Below are 18,116 nucleotides of genomic sequence, written 5' to 3'. Positions count from 1 at the left end.
ATTATGAAGCAAAACTAATTCACCTCTAATTTTGTTTACTAATAATGTTTACTAATTTAAATAAAAAATATTATGGTTTTTATTTTGGTTTCACAATTTAAAAAGTGGCAAACAAAAAGCCTATTTCTTTCAGGGAAAAATATATTTTTAATGAAACTTGTAATCAGTTTCATTATAATACATATAGGTCTGAGATGATTACCATGTATGTAGAGCTTTTAAGAAACCGTCAAAAGGAAGAGTGGAGCTCGCCTTTGAAGGGATTTTGGAGGAGAGATGGCGACGCCTTTGAATATGACTGTCAATCACGGCCGCAGCACCGCCCACATCTCCTGCAGAGTATATGAGCAGCTAGAAACAGCGTTTGTGTTGTTAGAGCTGTGAAAGCTAAAAGAAGAAGATGCCTGCGTCGCAAACTGGATTTGGAGATTTCTTCCAAGGGAGAAACGTAAGCCTGCCTCCTGGATATCAGATATCAGTCTTAGGATGCCCACCGGGGGTACAGCCGCCTGTAGCTGGGGTCCCATTGACCTACCCGGGACTGCAGGGCTACAATTTCATCCCCTTCCCTCATTCCAGACATATAGGACACCTGGTAAGTTTGCAGCTTGTTTCCATAAATGTATCTATCACCATCTTTACGCTTAAAATGAACCGGACATGGAGAGCGATCCACTAAAAAACGCGATTATGCCGACTCCTTATTTTTATTACGACATAATAACAATTTACAAATAGCCTGTATTTTAATGTTTCTGAGGGTTATATATGCATGGAATGCTAACTTTCAATCAGAGATGCTATTTCCTTTCAAGATGTACTTCGACTGTCAATGAAATTGCATGATTTGTTTTGCAGAACAATTCTTATGACGTCAAAGCTGCCTCTTCGTATCATCAAGCTCTGCTCGGCCGAAGCGGCTCCTTCTACTCTCCATACCGCCCGGTGGCTGCTGAGGATCCCAGTAGGGTGGGCAAGGTGGCGACCCGTGAGAGCACCAGTGCGCTGAAAGCCTGGCTGAATGAGCACCTGAAGAACCCATATCCTACCAAGGGCGAGAAGATCATGCTTGCAATCGTGACAAAAATGAGCCTGACTCAGGTGTCCACCTGGTTCGCCAACGCCAGAAGACGCCTGAAGAAAGAGAACAGGGTCAGCTGGGCGTCCAAAGGAAAGTCCGATGAAGAAGAGGAAGGAGAGGAGAGCGAAGGAGAAGGTTCCCTGCCTAAGGAGCAGATCTCGGATGGTGAGGATGAAATTGACCCGCAGACCATAGATGAAAAGGGCGAGGTTGGAGGGACGGGATCCGATGTGGCGTCCAGATCGATGGATGGGATTTTTATACCGAAAATTGAGGAGGGAGGCAAAGAGGTTCCTGAGACGATAGAAGATAAGGACTGTGAAACTTCAAAGTTGGAATGTAAAGAAAGCGGTGACATCCATAAAGCTAAAATCTGGTCTCTTGCCGAAACGGCGACTTCGGACATTAGGAGAAAGTCGTGTGACGGCAGCGAGATCCAGCAGCGGAGCTCGGACAAGTGGTGGGCGGAGTGGGCCTCCAGAAACGGGCAGTATTTCCCCATGTGTTACTCTGCGCATCATCTCCTGAAACACAGCAGCAACGACCTGAGAAGCTGACGTGTGACGGGAGATATCGCGCAGTTTCCTGTGCTAAATTATGCGGATTTGGCGATGTCAGGTTTTACGTAGGCGAATCCCTTACGGTGTCTGGTTTTAAACCAAAGATTCTGAACGACTACGTTCAGGTTCGTGTAAATATTTGTACATATAGTCTATTTTAGTGACCGCTGTAAATTATAAACGGGTGTCGCTTGACATGTGGGGGGGAAATATTTTCTTAAATAAAATTCTTCATTCTATGCAGATTGTCATGTTGAGGTTATTTTAATCATCGCTGAAAAAAATATAAAACTTGTTTTACTTTTGTTAATGCGGGAGAAAACTTCTCTAATTTCTAACCGAAAGAAGTCCGCGATGTTCCAGGTTGGGGTTTGAATTCAGAAATTCCCAAATCAATAAAATTGACTAATTTACGTGGAAACTTTTTTCTATGGCTATCCCAAGGCTGTATAACGGTAAAATGTCAACTATTATAGGATACCGCTTAAAAAAACATCCGGTTTCTTACGATAAATTGGTTTATAGAAAATGGAAATAGCCTAAATACAATACATAATGCTAATACATAAGCATTATTCAGAACTTCTCCTTGTTGCCTAATCTATAACTCGGGGGGAAAATATCAGATAACCACAAAAATTTGGGTTAACAACACTGAAATGCCCAGACTTACCCACTTCGTGCCAACAGTCATTATTATACGTAAAATCGTTACTTAAGACAGTAACACTAGATATAAGGTATGGCTGGATATAGATATTTCAGTAACAAATATAAATGGTATCTTTTTCTGTCTTGAATGTTCTTGGCCTTTTAGCATACAGGGCTGGTTAGGTTCAAAGTTGCTTTGAGAAGATTAACCTTCCTCTGATGCTTTTCGGTCTCCTTCCTTTAATCTGTGTCACTTCTTTTCTCCGTTTGTTTTTATTCTCCATCCAAAAGAATTTAACATAAGTAGCTTGAGTTTCTGTTTTCTTTTTTTTTTTGTTCCTCTTGGAGGGACTGTTGGGTAGGGAATTCTGTTATGAGACCCGTATAAATAATTCCAAGTGGTCGAATTTCTCTTTGTTATCCATTTAGTGAGGTTCTTATCTTCTTAAGATCTTGCAAATATCTACCATTAAAGGATTTGCATATCAGACATTGAACTGGTAAATCTTCTCAAGCTATCAGAGCTTAACAGCTCTGACTGTTCTTTGTTAGTGAGAGGTAATTAATCCTGTTAAATCTTTCTTGTGATGTTGAGATAAAACTGTGATGCAGAGACCATCTCTTATCAGTTTTTACTTCTGATCAGTGTTGCAGTGTGGTTCTGTTACCATGACGATGATGACAGCGGAAGGAACAGTAGTGCATATTGTGATATAAAGAGAGTCTCCAATACAGGTGCCCTTAAAGAAATTAGGATTTTTTACATACCTGGTCATGCCAGTTTACTCCTATATATCCTTGCCGGTCAACATATTTGCGACGACTATTAACCTCGCAACCACACTTATGTCACGCCTTGTCATACGACATTAAACTACAACACAAACTGAACTATCTCTATCGAGGGCCAGACCGCTGCACTTGTCATGACAGAATGACGCCACGTCAGCTGGTCAAGACTACTGGTGTACAGTTTCAGCAAGGGGATAAGGCATGCGGTCCCACGGAGTCTAGGGGCATCTATGCCCTCTGCCCATACCGAACAGGGGATTAGGCCCGGGGGAGACTATGCTGTTTCAGGAGAGATGAAAGAGCCGACCCCCATGCTAATCACCTAGGTTTTCATGTAAATTCAAAGGTCCAGTCCCCTGTTAATCCAGGGATAATGAGAAAACCCCTGCGAGCAAGGGGCCTTAATGCCCCCCCCCCCCAACTTGGCATGCCAAACTGGCCTATTCTTCTCCGCCCTGCCTACTGCAAACATGGGGGGGGGGATGTGTGTGGATTATCTGCCTAGCTCACCCCTCTTTTACAGGTGGCCAAAATGAGGTGTAATCCCTGGGCAAACACAGGACAGGGCTCCCCTGCCTACTTGGGGGGTGGGGAGGGGGGGAGGGGGGGGCATCTCCAGGAGTCTGTAAGGGCTACTGGCTCACAAACCTGTACTTGGTGATATGCATGTCCACCCATGTACATATGTGCCATATCAATAACTCAAATTAGAACACCACTAAATGCACAATGTACTACATTTACATGTATGCATTTACATTGACATGCCTACCTCATTATAATTAATGGCATTGGCATCCAATCCATTGTGATTATTCCAACCTTGCAGATCTATAGGTCACACACCTATAATTATTGTGCGACTCTGCTTATTCCTGCTTTTGCACATTTTATGAGTGACAGACATTTCTCTAACATATAAACACAATAGTTTATTGGTATTATCACAGTATTTAATATTAAAGTGAAACGCAGCACACATCAGTAATGCATTTGTCACAAGGACAAATTTAGAGTCACACAAAGTTTACGCAACAGAAGTATTTTTAGACCAAAATTTTTATTGGTCTAAATATTTATGTCAAAGAAGTCTGAACATTTTGAGATGTTAAGAACATCAACAAAAAACACTTAACAAATGCACATGCACTATATACAATGAACAGCTAAAAACCAACCATGATTAACATAAATCACTATCACTATGTCCACATACAGAAACCCATCCCCTACATCTCCTAAGCTCTGTTGGTAATGCTTTGCTGCGAGGTTTCGACGTGGAATATAGCACCCCCATGTGGACAGTGCATGTCATGGCATTACATAGATTGACTCATTTTCAAACGCATGCTCCTTGAAGACCAAGACTGGCACATGGAATCGCAGTAAATGCATGCAAATATATTGCTACCATTGTTCTGGCTGGGCTGAATCGCACTGGCCAGGAAGCAATGCTGCATGCCGTAGCTACTGCATCCGAGCTGTATCTATGCTGACCTAAAGTTACATGAATAAAACAGCGTTCAATCAGAAACGGAAATGCTAATGCCAGTTTGGACCAACCTGTTTCTTGGTGACATTTTTACGAAACGGCCCACAACATGGTCATCAGTTAGAGCTGAAAATCATCTGCTTTTTACTTTAAGGTGTTCACAGTATTTTAGTTTCTCTTTAGTTTTGTCTATGTACTGCTATGTACACCCTACTGGGAGCTGGGAGGGAGCAAAGACATGGACCGACTTGGGAGCCCCCCAAGACCGGAACGGGAATCGCTGCTCTAAGCAACACATGGGATCAGATTATGTGATAAAGGCAAATTCGGTAAGACGCCCTAGTTTCCATTAATCAGGCAATAAATTGAATCATGGTTCTAAAAATTGCCCCCCCCCCCCCCCCCCAAATGGGTCTAACCCTAGAACCGCCCCTGATAAATATTATCAGATAAACAATATTATCAGATAAATATTATTATTACACAATATGATGCATGATAAAAAGAAAGTCATACAACCATTTTTTACACTTGCCACTACATGGAAGAGAAGCATTGTCTTCTACCACCTAAGGTGCGAGCACGCTGGCTTGTAAAGGACATGCGAAATGACACTCAGATTGGTTTATAGCATGTTAACGTGACTAATTGCGTAACTAAGAACATCCCTTTTGGACCACGCACCTGGTGCTGTGACTATCTTTCTGCCGTTAAACTAGTAAAAGTGGGTTGGACACGCCCCAAAATGAACTTGTGCCGTGCGCTTCAGATCATTAAATTAGGGCCCATGGTCTTTTGTCTTTGTCGCATCGTATTTAAAGGGAGGCGCTTCTCCGCAGTGCCGGGAAAAACACCAGGCAGCAAGCAGGCTGCTTCACACGAGATTCGTATCAAGCATGGGCAAATGCTCCCCCTTGCCTTCCTCTTGGGCCAGCGGGTTGTTATTTTCTGTCAGATGGTCTTGGTTGTATTCGTTCTCCTCAGCCTTCATTTTAGGCTCCGTTTGGTCCAAGAGATTACCTAGTTGAGGTTTTTTCTACAAAGGTGAACGCAGACAATGTGTGAGAATCACCGTCCGAGCATTACAGTGAAACAGGACTACTTTAGCAACTTGCTTACATTTCATTCACTGCAGGTTGGTAGCATTTATCTTAGTGCTTTTTTTTCGACAGCAGGGAATCCTAGGCAGCTGTATTTAAAATCGTAACAGTTATTGATCTGGCTTCTGTGTTACTGTCTATCTGGCGTCTGAAGCTAACAGGCATTATTACTATTAATATCTTTTTTTCTCTAAAGTGACAAACAAGTGAGAAAAAAATGGCAGCTGGTCTCTAGGACCTTGCTCAAGAACCCAATAGTCAGAGGTGGAAAGTTCTAGATTGAGAAAGCACAAATCCAAAGTTCAGCTCCAGAAAGTACAAATCAGGTCCAGAAAGTACAAATCAGGTCCAGAAAGTACAAATCCACATGAAGGTTTGGTTTCAACCAGCCAGTTCAGTATTCTGATGATTTATACTCGAATGGCTGATTGGAACAAAATCTTGGATTTGTACTTCCTGAATCTGAACTTTCCTCCTCTACCAATGGTGAAATTTACATGCCACACATATGATTTGAACCAACTATCTTCCAATCAGAGGCACAGAGCCTGACCAGCAGAGCTACACAGTTCTCTAAATTACCCTTAATTCCAACATACTTGTTTTGCTCATAGACGTTTTCCTCAATTTAACTTAACAAAGTTATCATTAGGAAGTACTGCATAAAGGGAACCTGGAATGTTCCATAACTTGGGCCTTCTCTATTCTCATTATCGAATGATACACTTTCAAACTGACCCTCTCATTTTGCCTGCCAGTTTTATTACTTCAGCACACTGACAATGTGCTGACGTGCTGCCATTTGGGATTTTTATTTATTGTAATTTTTTTTACAAAAAATTGTGTGACCTACATTGGAACATCAATATTATGACATAAGCAATGGCTGACAAAATCTTAATCAAATAATTTGAGTTACATCACTAATACAAGCCAAAGGAACTAATAAAAAAGTATTTAACAAAAATGCACTCTTACCTGATTGCACAAAAGCAGTCTCTTTATTTTATCTGCAACAAAAAAAAGAAAACATTGGTATAATCACTGACTGCTTATGTAAATTAAATGGTTATCTTGAACAAAATGAGAACTAGGAATGGCTCAGAAGGCCAGTGTCAGATTTCTCATCATGACAAAGAAGAGAATGTAGAAAAAGAAAAAGTAGTTACCCTTCAATATATAAATAATGAAACAAACTGCAGCAAGAATAATGGTGATGACAACAATAGCGATTGCAAAATATCGCCCTCTTCCATTCTCTGAAAAACAGAAAGAATAGAGTTTACTAGTAAAGAAAGGAAAACCAGTGTACATGTCCTCAGCAAGTGGACCTCACCCAGCTTAGAATACTGTCAGAAGCAGGTCGTTTCACTCTTATGCTTGCATGAAAGTGTGACTTATTGACAGCTATTTATTAAAACCATTATAACACAACATAAATTATAATATACAAGCCCCCTTCAATGTCTCATTTAAACACAAGTTGTAAAATGTTATTTTTGCTTCCAGTCCTTGCTTTTTGAAAGCGAGATTGATGTTGCAATGCATGAATTTCCAACTGATAAACTAAATACTCAGAAAAAGGAACTGAGATTCGTTAGCACAATGCTAAACAGCGACCAGTGAGCTTGACTGCGCTCATCGGTATAAAAGACGTAAGTGTTGATGGAAAGAAGTATAACTGTCTAAAAACAATCTTCCCTTCCAGTGAATAGCAATGTTAATGAACAGCTGGTAATATATAAATACTGGTCATTTGTATTTAGATTAAAGAGGTGGGTCACCCTAAAACTGAAAAACATATGTTATACAGGAGAGTTAGTGTTATCTATCCATCTCGGTTGTTGTGCTGGGAGTTGCCTTGTTTCGGAGCCGTAGAAATGTCGGGCTTCTTTCGAATATAATTGGGAGTGAATGGCATCCTTTCTGTGGTGATTAGTGCCAGAATACATTTAAAAAGTCCAACAGCAATGTCTCTTACTAGAAATCATGACCCGGTTACTGAAGATAATCCACAGACTTTGTAGTGAGCAGTTAAATGTAGGAACTATTTTCTTCTACTGAACTCCACACACCAATCGTATCATGCGCAGAAGATACAAGCACGAGTACAAGCATGCTGGTGATATCTTCCGTGCAGATTTTAATGGACATTGCTGTTGAATTTTTCAAATGTATTTGTCTAACGTTTTAATCACCACAGAAAGGATGTCATTCACTCCCATTACATTTGAGAGAAGACATTTCCACACCCGATATCTCCAAAACTAGGCAACTCGCAGCAGAACAACCTAGAAGGATAGATAACACTAAAGCTCCTGTAAAATATGTATTTTTCACTTTTAGGGTGAACCGCCCCTTTGACATATTATCCACATACTCACCACACACTCTGTCTGATATATTGGTCCCTGGTACGTTTTCATAGAATCCAGGTGGACAACTGAAAAACATGAACAACAAGATTACGCTCAATCTATTAAACCGGTCTCAAATGTCAGGTGATGCTCTTCCAGAATTCCTAAGCCAACGTGCTAAGAAGGAACACTTTAAGTGAGATATTAACAGAAGACAGCGGTGATCCTAGATGGTTATAAATCATAAATCACCATAAATGACAAAGAGTGTCATGTATAGCGGTTGATTGTGAACTGATACAGTTGAAAGTAAAGTGGGTGGATATATGGCAGAAGCCAACGTTTCTAGATCTCAAGATCTTCAGAGCGAGCTGGTTATAAACAGCATTGAGACTTTATTTTCACTGCACCTTTAGTGCTACAAATCTAGAGTTAAAAAGCAGTAGAGCAACTTGAGTCTTAATTTTGCAACAAAAAGATACTACGAGTCGCAGAAAGTTCGAAAGAATTCTACTTAAAAGCTATCCTAGATGGGATTACAAGCTATGATTTGGGGAGGGCAGTCTGAGCTGATGCCAGCCATATTTTGCCCACTTACAAGTGACATTTTAAGGTATCGCCATTTAACTAGTCATTTCTTACAAGTGCTCTTAAGCCGGGGACAAAGTATTTACACTTTCAAAAATCAGGTAGGTTGACCAATAGAAGTGATCAGAACAATGCTATAATTATCAGTCATCTGGTTTAGCTACTGAAAGCCAAGCTTAATGGGATACTTGCTTTGTCCATGGTCTGCATACATCGACTGCTGATGTCTGGTTGGAGAAGGTTCCCAATTGGCAGAGTCCACAGACCACATCAGCTGTGGCACTGCCTGCAGGCACAAACACTCATGAATGTCTGCAATGAGAGTACTACCTATTGGCTGAAATTGTTTACAGTCCCTCATAGGCTGTAAATGTGATGCTGACTGCTCTGGGCTTCACTCAGCTAAACAAATGTCTGGGTCTACTCACACTAAGCCCGGTTGCCTTGTGTCTCCCATCCCCACTCCCCTGCTGGTCTGATTTCACATTGGCCTTAACGTTCCGGGCCTGAACATGCTTTCATCATCATTGTGCGACTTTTTGTTTTGAAGGAAGCATAGGAAGAAATGCGCTGGTACGCAGCACAAGGGGGTTCGTGATTAATGTCCTCATTTTGGGGGTTTCTTTGGAGTCGTTTTGAACATGATGACCCCTGGCCCTCATAGATTTATCGAGTATGCGAGACAGTGATTTTCATTTAATTGAGCGGAAAATAGTCCCGTAATTCACCAAATATGTTGGAGTTTTCGTGTGCTGCACTCAGTTGTTCCTGGATACCCTCGTCAGCCCAAATCTCCAGTAAACACCGCAACTCTGCTACAGACCAAAGTGATCCCATTGGCGCCATGTTTGTTAAACGGCATCTGAGTTCCATGCTCAGGCACAGTTAGTGATCACACTAGGGGTGAGTTCACCCTGAATTTGCATCCAGTGGACATCACCAAGGCCTTTACCTTGGATGACTACTCCCTCTCCAGGTTTGCACGTCGTGTGCTCCAAGCATGAAAAGCATTGCTCCGATGAACAGTGGTATCCAGTCTTGCACATGCAGGGCCTGTATTTGGTTGGGCTTGGCGATTGTGACATGTTAAAGTTGAGGTCTGCACATGAAAAACAAAACGCAACCGGAGATATATCAGCATTGGCTACCACTGCTCAGCAAAACAAGATGGCTACAGTAGTACCACAACATAAGAATACACTGACTTTTGTCACAGTAGGGCTGTCTGTTGCAAGATGTTTCATTGTTGTAAGAGTCCATGTACTCGTTGTTTCCGCAGGGAGTACAGACTGGGTTTAGGCAGTCACTAGGTACCATCCGTGTCCCTGCAACAAAGGCAACTTATGTTATGGTCATTACCGTTGAACAGCATTGTTAAATCAATCGACATCAGCACATCTCTCTTGGCTTTTTGTTCTGACAAAATAAATCACGTGGAGCAGCTCTTCAATATTTAGACACCACTGCACACTTTCCACTTATGTCAGACAAAACATACATTTAGAAACTATGGACATTCAAATGTATTAATTCCGAATTAACTTGAGGCAATGCTAAAATGTTCCTGTTACACTGGATCCTCCAATGTTTAATTTGGCTTCCTTCACCCCACCCAAAAAATACACATTACAGTTAAATCATTCAGCTCTACCCACCCGAATATGAAACTCTTACATACATTAGTAAGAATAATTGAAGCATTACCTGGCTCGCACATTTTGCAGCATTTGCCATTCTTCTTATACTGGGTTTGATAGTCACAGATAATTTCAGCAAAGACAGGGCTAAAACACTGCATGAACAATGAAATTACAATTAAAACATTTTAATACTCTGTAAATATTTTTTTTCACTTTCATTTTCCTTTATCTCATTGGCACTGGGCGTTCCCGACCACTGGTCTAAAGCATATGTACATGCGCATCGGTGTTAAACTCCATAGGTGAAATGACACATGACTGCTGCAGACAACACTGCACGGTAATGCATCCGATCGCCGAGTTAGATGAACAAAATCAACTGTAAATAAGGAATACACCCAGATTTGCGGAAAGCCCCGAAATCTCCGTCATGCAGATACGTTACACCCAAATGAAATGCATTCTATAACAGCAGGAAAACTGGCATAAGTGTAAATCAACTCAATTCCAGGATTAAATTATGAACAAATAAATAAATATCCAACAAGGTGTTTCACATAAATGACATTATATTCTGTACTTCCTTAAATTACTAGACTAGGCAAACCGAAAGTGAAACTCCACATTCATCTACGTACATTTATATATATATATACGATATATGAGTATATCAATTTGAATAAACGCATCAGACAGACATATATCAGTGATCGATATTTTAATGAATTTAGATGAACATATTCTAGCATGGTTTATTATAGGCAATGCAATAAATGTTTATTTATATAGTTTGATATAATGACGTAAGAACGATCAGGAATGCAGTTAATAAAAACGTTTTGCGCAAACTTACCAATAAAAGACAAATATACTTCATGACGTTCTCCATGTTCCCACTTATCGTTCGTGCGTTGGTTAATGTAGATAAGAAGCAGCTCAGACTCTAGACTAGTAAATTATGCCGCGACTCACCTCGTCCTGCTGCTTCTGTTGCGTGTGATCACGAGACGCGGAGACAACCAGTCAAATCACTAGCTGGGGGGAATCCCCGCTCCGGGGAGCTCGTGTAATTCCCGTTGGTTTTCTTCTGATTCTTTTTCTGGGAAAATCCTTCTCTATATTCTAATCTATTGCGTGTGTGTGTGTGTGTGTGTGTGTGTGTGTGTATTTATATATATATATATATATATATATATATATATATATATATATATATTATTATTTTTTTTTTTATTATTTATTATTATTTATTTTTTTTGTCACGTCCCAGATCCTTCATGGGGACAGGATATGTGAGTGGTCTGAAAATAACTACATTTATTTCTAAGACACTATACTTGTGCCTTGTCGTTGTCCCTTATATACCATTGAGAATGTGATAAAAGATAAAAGATTTAACCAGCTGCAGCCTTTTTTGCAGCCACACGTCAGCCTCATTCAGGTACAGCAGCAATGGTACAAATTAAAGTCGCCCATACTCTTGTATACCTAATGGAAACAGAAATACTATACTATAAAAGATACTATGTATATTTTATAAATGATACTGTTTGTGAGGCAACAAAGTTCCCTTTAATTACACTGAGGTAAATCAGATTTTTCTATTTTGCTCATCAGATGGGGGGGGGGGGGGGCTTTCCTCTGTTAAGAATAATAATGAGGATGATACTCGATTTATGATCGTACAAGCACATAACGTCGGAATTAGGTTCCTCGTATCCAATTTTATAAAGCAGAAACGAGCTGAAATTTTACGCAGAAAAACTGTAGCCAAAAACTTATTTTCTACCAGTAGAATCTCGCAGAACTAGCCAAAGCCTAATCTCAACCCAGCTGAATATCACGGTTCTTATGATGTGAGAATTGCATGCGTCACATCTGGAAATCAGAATGTGTTTTAGGCGTGGTGTACGTGCGGCTCTACGCTTCATCAGAAGGTCTTCGGGTGAAATCCTGTGGGGTGGCAGAGCTGATCATGCTTTCTCAGCTGTATATCACTGTGGATAAACCAGGGACGGATTATGGGGTGTGTGGGCCCCTGGGCAAAACGTTCGCGAGGGCCCCCCCCCCCCCCCACCACCACCACCACCACCACAAACTCCACAATTCAAGGGCCCTTGCCAGCCAAAAGCCCTCCCTATAGGGTCAGGGGCCCTTGTAGGCAGAGGATCAAAGAATGTAGGCCCTCTAAAATAGACAAACGAAAATACATTGTTGATAAGCGTTGCAAATTGTTTTGGGCTAGGGGCCCCATGGGCCCCCTGCACCCCAAGGGCCCCTGGGCAGCGCCCCCACTGGCCCGGTCCGTAATCCGTCCCTGGGATAAACGCATTGGCTAAATTAATGCAATGTAATATGTACAGGTAAGAGGGCAAAATTCAAGGTCAAAGCCATTTTTTAAGCTGTCTTGGTGTAAGTTTTGAAATTATGGGGTTTGCTCAAAGGCCTAACCAGGACACAATTACTTTACGAGCCATGGGATTCAAACCGATAACCTTCATGGGCACAGACTCTTAACCCACAGAGCCATACACCATCCCATGTTGTTTTTGGGGAGGGGTAGTGGTTGGGGGCATAATATAAATCTATAAAGGTTCTGGTTCTGATAGAAATACGCACCCTTGTCTAGTATAACCCTCCTCATATGTCTGAATCCCCATTCGCAATCCTAGACGCTACAGACAGATTTTTCTTAAACCCCCTACATCCTCAATTGCATTTAATTGTCGGAACTCAGGGCAGTTTTAGAATTTCATATTTGAAAATAAGCTATTAGGCTTGCTGCCCAACTATGGATTCCGTCCAGTAGCTTTATGACATCCACGAGGTAACATACACATTTTGGGACACACAGGAAGACCTTATTAAAATTCTCATAAAAGTATATATTTAAATTGTCTTGAAGTCCTTGTAAAAAATCTGCAAAAATGTACTTAATATAAAAAAAGAACAACGAAGCATAAATAAATCTACATATTTGTGAGTGTGGTGATTGTCATGCAGTTACTGAGTACGTCTGACTCAAAAGGTGAACAGACTGACGTGTTTAGTATCAGATAGGAAGAACACGAAGGTTGCACTTCCTCCTTGAAGTAAATATTCAGAAAACCAGCATTTCCGTAAGAAAAAGCTTGCTTCTGCATCGTTTCCCAAACTGAAACACACACACAAAAATTCCATTATCATGGGAGAAAATGGGGAAAGCCAGACTGATACAAAGGCAGAGAACAATTCCAGAAATAAGCAAACAAACAGGAAAAGATACATGATTTTTTAAAACTTCAATTATTCATTTGCAATATTCCTTTTTCTCTTTATAATACTGCATGATACATGTACATATATATGTGCATTAATTAGCCTAGTTATCTACTGAAAGTCTGTCATTTTAAACTATAAAAAGAATCATTGTACACTTGGGACTGAGGAACATGAAGTGTGAACTGTGAGCAAGAGAGTATGAGTGACATCATATGGTCACATGACGTCAAGGAATGCTGTTCATATGCCATATGGAATTAACTGAAAACTTCGTTTAATCCAGATCAACAAGTGTTGACGTTCTCCTTCAGTCCAAAAAGCTCCATAAATTAGAATTAATAAATGCTGCAAACATCTCAACATTTATTGGTAACATTTTACTTGAGGGGACACAAATAATGTAGTGAAATACTACACTCTTACTTAAGGTATAAATTGAATTACTAAGTTACTCGTGCCCCCTAAAGTAAAGTGTTACCTATCTATTATTTTGTTTTAAGAGTCTACATTTGGTGTTTTTCATACACAAACATACAGTGTACATGTAACAAAATGACTTTTCCACCTTAATACGAAGAAAGATAATACAAAACAATAATATAATTAGAACTGAAATACAAATAACAATATAAGTTCCAAAATAAGAATAAAACAATAAAAAATAAACACTAATAATGATCAGCGCTTTAGGGTGCTATATGTGGTCGAAAGGTCATTGGTTCAAGTCTCAGGGTAGGCAAAGTGATTTCATCCATTGGTCCCTAGGACAAGGCCCGTAATCACCACATGCTCCGGACTGGGTTCTGGCTCACCTTGTTTTCATGTGTATGTCATGTCAGATAAAAGTGTATGCTAAATAAGTTCATTTTAATGTGTGAGCAAGAAAGATGTGCAAAGAGGAATTCCCGAAACAGAGTAGTGACAGTATGAAGTGTGGATGGTATTTTAGCTGTTAAGAGTCCTCATTTACCATATGCAGAGCCTTGGGGAAGAAATTGGTTCTGAGTCTCTTGGCGTCGCCCTTCAGTGTCACTGCGGCAGAGAGATAAGGCCGTTGTTGGGTTAGATCACATCATTTATTATTCTCTTTGTTTTGTTCATGTGCTGCCTCCTGTAGAGAATACACACCCAATAATCAGCTCAACTGAACACATCTCCCTGCCCAAGACGTGAATAGGATTGATTAAAACATCTTTAGATCAGATTTTCCAAGCTCATATATTTGACATATTGATTTAGTAGTAACTGCCACCCGATGCTCACGGCTCCTTCTGCAGGTGGTGGCTCCACAAGAAGGTGGACCTATAACCCTTTGGGTTATACTCCCTTCGAGCCTCCTCCCCAGGCCCGGCTCCAGGGTGAGACCCCGGTCTTCCCAATACGGGTGGGGTAACGTGGTACCTTCTATAATTCATCATCATCATGAAGGTTTTTTAAGAATTTCACTTAGTCTGGCTGCTCACCTACACCCTAACACCTACACCCTATCAGCTACATCCTATTACCTACACCCTATCAAGGGTAATTACCACTGACATCATAGCTCCTAAGATCATAGAATCACACAAATCCCTCCACCACAATGAAGTGGAGATTCATGGAAGAGAAGAGATTCTGGCAAACCGTCAGGTGCCTCAGAAGGGGGAAGCATGACCCCACCCCCAATAAGCAGCAGATAATGGATGGATGGCTTTACATTAACTCACCCTTTGAAATGTTTTTATGATGCATTTGTAGAACATTCAGTGCACCTTCATAATGCATTCACAGAACATTCATAAGCATCATGTAAGTATACCTTAATACCCTAACATACCTTTAATATACATTAATAAGAACCATTACATGATATTAACACATACTATAAGTTGTATAATCATATAATGTTTGTTATCAATGTAAAGGTTAAGGTTTGTTAAGATGTTAAGGTATACCTACATGCTGCTTATGAATGTTCTATGAATGCATTATAAAGGCATTATTAAGGTATCTTTAATGCATTCATATGACTTTGTTATCGAAATATATAATCATAACAATAATTTGTATGAAATGTGTATGAAAATTTGCCACAATTCACTAAGTAGATTTTAAAAAATAAGTTTTCGATGGGGGGGGGGCACACAGGCTGAGAGAAGAGCCCCCCTAGAATAGCCTATGGTACGTGCATTTTTCAGAGTGCTGGCTAAAGATGGGACAGACCGTGCTACCAAAGACTGACGGTACAGCTGTCTCTTTCAGAGAGACCATGACGCATTGAGGCTGAACTTTAAGAAGGGAAGTGAGAGTACTGCACCCATCACACCTCGTTATGGTCACATGTCATGGTCACATGTCAGATCTTGTCATTGGTAACAGAATCAAATTCACGAATGAATACTAGAGAAAATAACAGAGCCAGGTGTGACCTGGTGCAAGTCTCGGGTGAGAATTAAGGGTATTTCCTTCCTCCCGTGGGGCAGTGGGGTGGGGGGGGAGGGGAGGGGAGATTGATAAAAGCAAAGCTAAACCATTTCTCAAGTTTCTTGTGAAACAGAAAATCCCCAAAAGAAGTTCCCTCAGCCATCTGCATATAACAAAGAGCTCTAAAGACCGTAAGCAGTTCATTTATTTAGGTAAGTTGGGGGAGGAATAAAGTATGAACATCATGAACTCCTGGTCCATTGCGGGGTTGCGGTGAACCTGGAGTGGGAAGCACAAGGTTCCAGGCAAGGTACTCAGTCTAAGGACACACACAACAAGCAATATTACAGAGATCCCATATAGTACCAGTGTGGCTCGGACGTAGTGAACTGTTGAACCCCCAGTGGCATCGCCACTGCAATTGTGCAAAAAAATTAAGGGACCACTCTATATTTTAAAATAAATTTGCAGTCTTAAACCTCAGTTTAATTCTGGTTCTGCTGAGCATCAGGATGCTTCAAGGTTCAAAATTTCTAAGAGTAGTAGACAAGAATGAGGTGAAGCAGGAGACACTGGGAACAACCAGAAACCACACATTTAAAGGGCAGAAGTGACTTTCTAATGCCAGGGACGACCGTTAACTTCTTTGGCAGTTTTTTATGAATCATACGATGACATCAAGTGACCTTCAAAAGGAATGGGAACCATTAAGTGCGGGTGGGAAGTGCACTGCTGAGAGAGTGTGTACCAGGCTCCATCCATCCAGATGTATTCGGGTCCATCCTCCATGTGTTTGTAAGACACAGAGAGGATGAGTTCTGCATGTGTGATTCCTACTGCCAGGCACTGAAGGGGCAGAGCCATGGTCAGGAGTAACTTTGCTGCCAACACCTGGGATTTACCAAGCCCAAAGCAACCTCGACCAGCAAAGCAGCCGCAGTATTCTTAAAAGGCATGTCATTCCATCACTATAGAACGATGATGTTCTAAAACGCTTAAATACACTTAAAATTATTCATGAAGTATCTGGCAAAGAATAAAAGTGAAGGACGACTCACGATGAATCGTGATGAATCACCAGACTTGCCTGGTTTCCCAAATCTGCAGAATTTCCATGGTAAAAACTGGACCAAAAAGCAATGTCAAGCAACATCCTACAGCTCTGGGGAATCACTGGGAAGACAATGGCAATAATATCCTCCAGAATCTTGTTGACCAGTTGTCTTATGTTGTTGAAACTTTTACTAAAGGAAATTGTGGCTATTTTGAGGAATTTACAGTATAGAGATCATTTTCAGTGTTCCGAAACACCACTCTATAGTATACAATATCACTGTCTGGTTTTGGATGGTAGGAGGAAACCGGGCTACTCAGAGGAATTTCAAATGAACTTGGGGATTGCACATTGACGACATCTAATTGGTGGAAAATTTATATGGGGACTTTTGACATTTCTGGAAAACAGTGTTTCTTTGAGTGGTAAATGAGTTAGTGATAGATTATTGTACTTCACATTACCTTCATCTGCTTTAGAGAGATGCCTGAAACATTGGGGATGGATTGGGGATACTACGAAGTGGGGTTACTGGCTTACCGGAGTAACTTGTTGGATTTAAGGTACCACAGTTTAAATGGACTTCATATTCATTCACTTACATTTTGCCCAGACTACCTCAAATCCGAAAATTTACCCCGATAAGCCAGTAATCCTGCTTTGTAGTACAGGCCCCTAGACTGGATGTACAGGTCCATCACACATACATACTTAAGATAAAATTTGATTGGGGGGGGGAGAGACACCCCCCACAACAAATACTAATGGTCCATAACCCCATTGGCCCACCAGGAAAAACTTGGCCTGACGGTTAGCCATTCCAGCTCTGGTGGGGATCACCACTGGGAATTTGGGAACTGCTCCTCAGAAGGTCAGTGACCCATGTAAAGATAAACAGAACAGTATTCAGGGATGAATTCCGGGCCCCGAGACATAAGAGTTAACAGTCTTCAGATCATTTCTTTTAAAGTCAAAATATATCAGATCTCATCCCTCACCCATGAAGGTTCACCCAGCACAGTACCACAGCGATTCTGTGGCCTGTCTTGGTTGGAATGCCGCTCCATCGCAGGGCACGCACTCACTATTATACAAAATGGACAATTTTCCCTGTGGAAAAATTCTCTCTATACCTCC

The 18,116-nt window shown here is 40.9% G+C and overlaps 2 protein-coding genes across 2 annotated transcripts; one reads left to right on the top strand and one right to left on the bottom strand.

Moving 5' to 3' along the window:
• Positions 1-363: 363 nt before the first annotated feature.
• irx7 (iroquois homeobox 7) lies at positions 364-1,881 on the top strand. The gene is made up of 2 exons (XM_049016260.1): positions 364-595; positions 859-1,881. Exons 1-2 carry the CDS (start codon positions 401-403, stop codon positions 1,636-1,638), a joined length of 975 nt encoding a protein of 324 aa, XP_048872217.1. The 5' UTR covers positions 364-400; the 3' UTR covers positions 1,639-1,881.
• Positions 1,882-4,125: 2,244 nt separating this feature from the next.
• Positions 4,126-11,274, bottom strand: cd40 (CD40 molecule, TNF receptor superfamily member 5). Its single transcript, XM_049016262.1, has 9 exons — positions 11,115-11,274; positions 10,326-10,413; positions 9,827-9,946; positions 9,574-9,720; positions 8,814-8,907; positions 8,061-8,119; positions 6,846-6,935; positions 6,655-6,686; positions 4,126-5,612 (listed from the first exon to the last, which is right to left on the bottom strand). Exons 1-9 carry the CDS (start codon positions 11,148-11,150, stop codon positions 5,451-5,453), a joined length of 828 nt encoding a protein of 275 aa, XP_048872219.1. The 5' UTR covers positions 11,151-11,274; the 3' UTR covers positions 4,126-5,450.
• Between the last annotated feature and the right edge of the window lie 6,842 nt (positions 11,275-18,116).

This window comes from Brienomyrus brachyistius, chromosome 6 (genome assembly GCF_023856365.1).
Source record: "Brienomyrus brachyistius isolate T26 chromosome 6, BBRACH_0.4, whole genome shotgun sequence".
NCBI classification, from domain to species: domain Eukaryota; kingdom Metazoa; phylum Chordata; class Actinopteri; order Osteoglossiformes; family Mormyridae; genus Brienomyrus; species Brienomyrus brachyistius.
Note: the sequence above shows the minus strand (reverse complement) of the source record. Positions and strands in the feature narration are given on the sequence as shown.